We start from the raw sequence: 5,000 nt of genomic DNA, 5'->3' as shown, positions 1-5,000 counted from the left end.
TATGCACACAGTCCGACAAGCTGGCAAGCTAGTCTCACAACTATATCAATGAATGGTTTCTAACAGATGGCACACAGATAGATTTAAGATTTCATCATTGAATGGACGTTGATCGAACAGCTCAGTGCACTTACCATAGGGATTGACCGTTTTTACCGCAAGCAACGTCTCCAAAGGCGTTGATTCACCCTCCTTGTTGTAGGCCTTAACCCGGAACTCGAACTTCCTTCCTTTCTGTAAATGCTGGAAGTCGAAGGTGAGTTGATCGGGGCCGCATTCGCCGGCCTGTAGCCAAGTGCCGTTCTCGACGTCCATCTTTTCCAGCAGGTATCCAGTCAGTGGGCAACCTCCCGTATCTACCGGTGGTTGCCAGCTGATAACCACGTGGTTGGCTCTTGCCTTTTCGATCTTAATCGGACCAATGGGCTGCGTTGGAACGTCCAGCACCAACACCTTAGCTGCCGTTACGAATTCTCCGCTACTGTTCTTGAGCTTCAGCTTGTACGTGCCAGAATCGGCACGTACGGAATGTCGAACGTTAAGAGTGGTAGCGTACGCTTCTACATCGATTGTCTTGCGTTTCTCCGAATCGCAAATGATGAGAATGTCGTCCTTCTCCCAGACGACCTCGGGTTCCGGTTCGCCTCCGTACTGTACATAGTACCGGATGGTCTGGCCCTTTTTCAAAGTGATCGGCTGGATGCCGTCACCTTCAATGAAGGGTTTGACGTAGCGATCCCTGATCTTCAGTGGTTCGGTGTTATTGCTTGGTTTGCTCTCGCCACCCTGATTGGTGGCCTTCACGCGGAACTCGAAGGTCTCGCCAACCGGCAGGTTGCGAAGCGTTGTTGTCAGCTGGGTGGGACCAACAGTTTCAAATTGCTTCCAATTGGCAGCCGTGTACGGTTTGTACTCGACAATGTAGCTCTGAATTGGTGCCCCACCGTCCGACTTGGGCACCTTCCAAGCGAGATCTACAAACTCCTTGTCCCAATTGGAGATCACTAGATCCCTTGGCGGATCTGGTTCGTTCCATGGGTCCTTGGCTATGATGTCCTCCTCCATGCTGCAGTAGTCCGATTCGCCCATTTTGTTAACAGCTTTGACACGGAATTTGTAGTGTCGAGTAGGCGTAAGATCAGTAACGGCAAATTTGGTCTGATCCCCGGGCACATCTTCGAGTTTGTCCCAGCCGGATCGTTTGAATACATCCTGCCGTTCGAGAACGTACTTGGTCAACGGAGCACCACCATCGTTGACGGGGGCCTTCCATTTGACCACACACCTCGTCTGGAAGATGTTGGTACACTCGATGTCTTGCGGTGGTTGCGGTTTGTCCTGAAATACAACATTGGTGGTATGCTCCTCCGCGCCGGTAGCATTTTCCAGCACAATTTTAAACTCGCCCGAGTCCTTGAACTCGGTCTTTTTGAACTTGAGCACGACCTTGTCATTCTCTACAACTATATCAACCTCGGCCGGTGAAACCGGCTTACCATCTTTGAACACCTTAGCGGTGACCTTAGACTGACGCGATTCACCGGCTAAATAAAAAATACAATAGATATAAGACGGCAATTGAGATATTGCAGTGGTGTTTCCATTGTTGCGGTTTTGCGGTACTTACTCGTGAATGGAACCTCTATGACCTTCTCCTTCTTGGCCGGTGTTTCCACTTTGGGTGGTACCTCGAATTTCGGTTTCGTTTCCTTCTTGTTGACCTTCAATGTGCACTTGCTGGTAAGCGGTCCACAGACGCAGGTGATCTCACCGGCGTCATCCAGTTCCAGCTTTTTGTAGATCAGCTTCCACGTTCCGTCACCGGTGGCGACAATGTCGATGCGATCGCTCTTGACAATTTCCTTTTCGCCGAGGAAGAACTGTACGTCAGCCTCCTCGTCTTGAACTTGCATTTCGAGCACGCACTCGGTTGTTTCGTCCCCGGTGGTATCCTGCAGCTTCTTCATGAACTTGTTTGGTCGTTTAACAAAGATTTCTGCTTCGGTTTTGTCGGCATTGCTAACACATCGGTACATGCCACTGTCGGTCTTTGCGACGTCCTTCAGCACCAACTTGTGCTTGCGACCATCCTTGATGATCTGAACCTTGTCATTTTCCACGATTTTCTCGTCTCCCTTGAACCATTCAACCGTGCCGAGTACGTGGTCTAACTCGCAAGCCAACGTAACCGTATCCTTGACGAACAGCTGTTGGCTCTTGAGCACTTTGGTGAACTTGTAGTTGTACTCCAGGATCTTTAGCTTGGTTTCGGTTTTGTCCGTCTGCTTCTCGATCTTACAAGTGTAGGTTTCGGCATCATCCAAAGTGGAGTTCTTGATAATTAGAGTAACCGTACCGTTCAGGTCCTTACCGATGACGTACTTTTCGCCATCATTTTCCAGCTTGGTTTCGCCCTTCCACCAGGAGATAGGAGCCAACGAGTTATCAACGGCGCACTCCAAATGAGTGTCGTGCGTGATGAAGCCCTTCTCGTTTTTCTTCAACGTTTTGGTGAATTTGTACACTGGATCTGCTTCCTCAACGGTCAGATAGGCCATGCAGGAGATTCCGGCAATTTCGATTGTGTACTTTCCGCTGTCTTCAACCTTGGGATTCAACACAACACAAGTGTACACATCACCCTCATTCTTGAACTTGTACTTGGCACCGGTGAAGATTTCCTGTGCAATGGAAAGCGAAAGATTAGACCTTTTATGGCAGGAACGTATTGAACGATTTAAACTTACGTCTTTTCGCAGCATCCACTTGGCCTTGGCATTCGGTTTGGTGAAGGCACATTCGAAAACGACCTTCTTTTCGCGGCCTTCCTTGCAAGTGATGTCCACCAGTGGCCTAGAGAAGGTGTCTTGTTTCTGAAATTCACAAACATTAGCTTAGTTGACGATCAACAAATACACAGAACCACAACACAAAACAAAGACAACGAGTCGTCGGATTAGTCACAGTGTTTCCCGCAGTCCTTGTTCCTGTTTTGCGGCAGCAAACACCTACTCGTTCCACTTTCTTCAGCTGCGGCTTCGGCTTTTCAACCTCCTTCAGGTCGATGACCATCTCTTCCTTCTCCTTGGCCCACTTGGCATACTTTCGCTTCTTCAACATGGCGCGGAAGTCCATGCCGCTGGAGTCGGACACGTACAGCTGCACCTCGGCCGAATCCTCGCCGTGCGGGTTGGAAACCACGACCTTATACTTGCCTTCGTCGTTCGGTTTGACCTTTCGAATGCACAGCGTGATGGTGTTGCTTTCGCCATCGGTGTGATGCTTGTAGCGACCTCCATCGATGAGCTCGGTGATGCCCTTGAAGAACTTCCACGTCGGAGCGGGGTTGCCCTCGACCTGAACCGAGATGTAACCGGTTTGATCTACGGGGATATGCAAAACGGAAGTGTTGTGATCGCTGAAGATCTGACATGCGAAAAGTAGCGATTTGAATTTGCAAAAGTTGGCAGCGGCGATAGCTATCAGGCTTGGGAAGCACTAAGCACACTAAGCAATAAGCGAAGAAGCGGAGCACTGTGCGAAAGGGAACCGACCTTCAACGGCGGAGTAGCTTTCCTGGAAGTCGACGATGGCTGCTGCTTTGCCTTCTTCGCCGATGGCTCGCAACGGTGTCGAAGGTAGATTGATCTTCTCGTCCATATCTTGAATGCTCGGGCGTCGTACATCGATTGATGGTCGTCGTTTCTATTGGACGCGCAGGGCAACCGCAGAGCGAACACCATGATGTTGTGCCAGGTTTTATTTCAAAAATTGATATTTATAAAGATCGGATATTCCAAGCCAAAATAAAATTCCCAGATCGATGGCGATCGGAGATGGTGGCAACGCAGACGAGCGCGGCATTGGAACCGAACCGATCAAAATGATTGTGATGAGCGTCGGATTGGTGAAAAGGAAGAGGAGAAGACATTTGATTTAATACACATTTTTTACGACGTACATCGAATTGGTACTTCTAATCAAGAAATTCTTTCATCTTCGAGTAGGATCATAAAAGCAATTGGTTTCTTCCGCACCATTTCAGAAGCGTGCAATTTTTCGAACGATTGACTTCAAATTAACCTTTCAGCGTGTAAAACAGAAGCGGTCCATCGTGATAGACATTTTGTGGAACTTTCCCTGGACGAGCCCCGCCTGTGCAACAACCGACCAGCTGTAGTCAGCCTTGAGTTGGCACCAATAATGCACACCTTGTCAACTATTCAAACACATATCGCTGCAAAACTCATCGCTCAGAATCGGTAGCCAAAATACCTCTTCAGGGAAAATAAATCATACCCGATCTATGCGCCACCCCGCTTGACCAGACCACTTTCTCGGGGCGAATTTTAACGAACGTCTTGATTCAAACGCGAGGGTATGCGAATTAATTTATTTTTGTATTACACGAAAAAAAAGGGATTTTGTGGGGGGTTGGTGATGATTTATTGATAATTCACTTTTGGCAATAAAGAGTCATTTGCCATTAGCTATAATTGATTTTATATTCTGGAAAAATGGTCGTCATTATCCTCGCGTGATTCATTTTTCAGAACCGACCTGGGATCCCATTGATCTAGATTCAACCGGTCCTTGCCAAGAGTGCCATATGCAATCAGGAAACAAAACGAATCAAAATACCACACACCCTCAGTTATTAGCGCATTTGTTAGGGAAATTTTGCGCTAATTTTAACCTACCGCGTCCAGATGGGCAACCAATCGAGGAGACCATGGGGAGCGGCGTAATGCTGCGGGAAAAGGGATCGATTTTTGGCAGCGACCAATGCGCTGCAAAACGGCGCTCCCTAATGATGATGGGAGTTCGGGATCGGAAAGAAAAATGATCGGTCGGCAGTTTACATCGTCGAACGATTATGTGCACTCTGTGGAACATTGCGCCGTCTTCGGAGTGAGTGGTTGATTGACCGCGCCGCAGGACAAAGTGAAGTGAGCGAGGTGAAAGTGCAGGAATTCCAACTAATTTGGAGTTCATTTTTT

The 5,000-nt window shown here is 48.3% G+C and overlaps 1 protein-coding gene across 1 annotated transcript; it reads right to left on the bottom strand.

Moving 5' to 3' along the window:
- Positions 1-35: 35 nt before the first annotated feature.
- LOC134204021 (twitchin-like) lies at positions 36-3,700 on the bottom strand. Its single transcript, XM_062678857.1, has 5 exons — positions 3,555-3,700; positions 3,013-3,383; positions 2,748-2,873; positions 1,628-2,681; positions 36-1,544 (listed from the first exon to the last, which is right to left on the bottom strand). The coding sequence occupies exons 1-5, from the start codon at positions 3,658-3,660 to the stop codon at positions 46-48; spliced, it is 3,156 nt and encodes a 1,051-aa protein (XP_062534841.1). The 5' UTR covers positions 3,661-3,700; the 3' UTR covers positions 36-45.
- Positions 3,701-5,000: the final 1,300 nt, after the last annotated feature.

The sequence above is a fragment of the Armigeres subalbatus genome, unplaced genomic scaffold (assembly GCF_024139115.2).
Source record: "Armigeres subalbatus isolate Guangzhou_Male unplaced genomic scaffold, GZ_Asu_2 Contig346, whole genome shotgun sequence".
NCBI classification, from domain to species: domain Eukaryota; kingdom Metazoa; phylum Arthropoda; class Insecta; order Diptera; family Culicidae; genus Armigeres; species Armigeres subalbatus.
The sequence above is the reverse complement of the archived record's forward strand: the minus strand, read 5'-3'. Positions and strand labels throughout refer to the sequence as shown.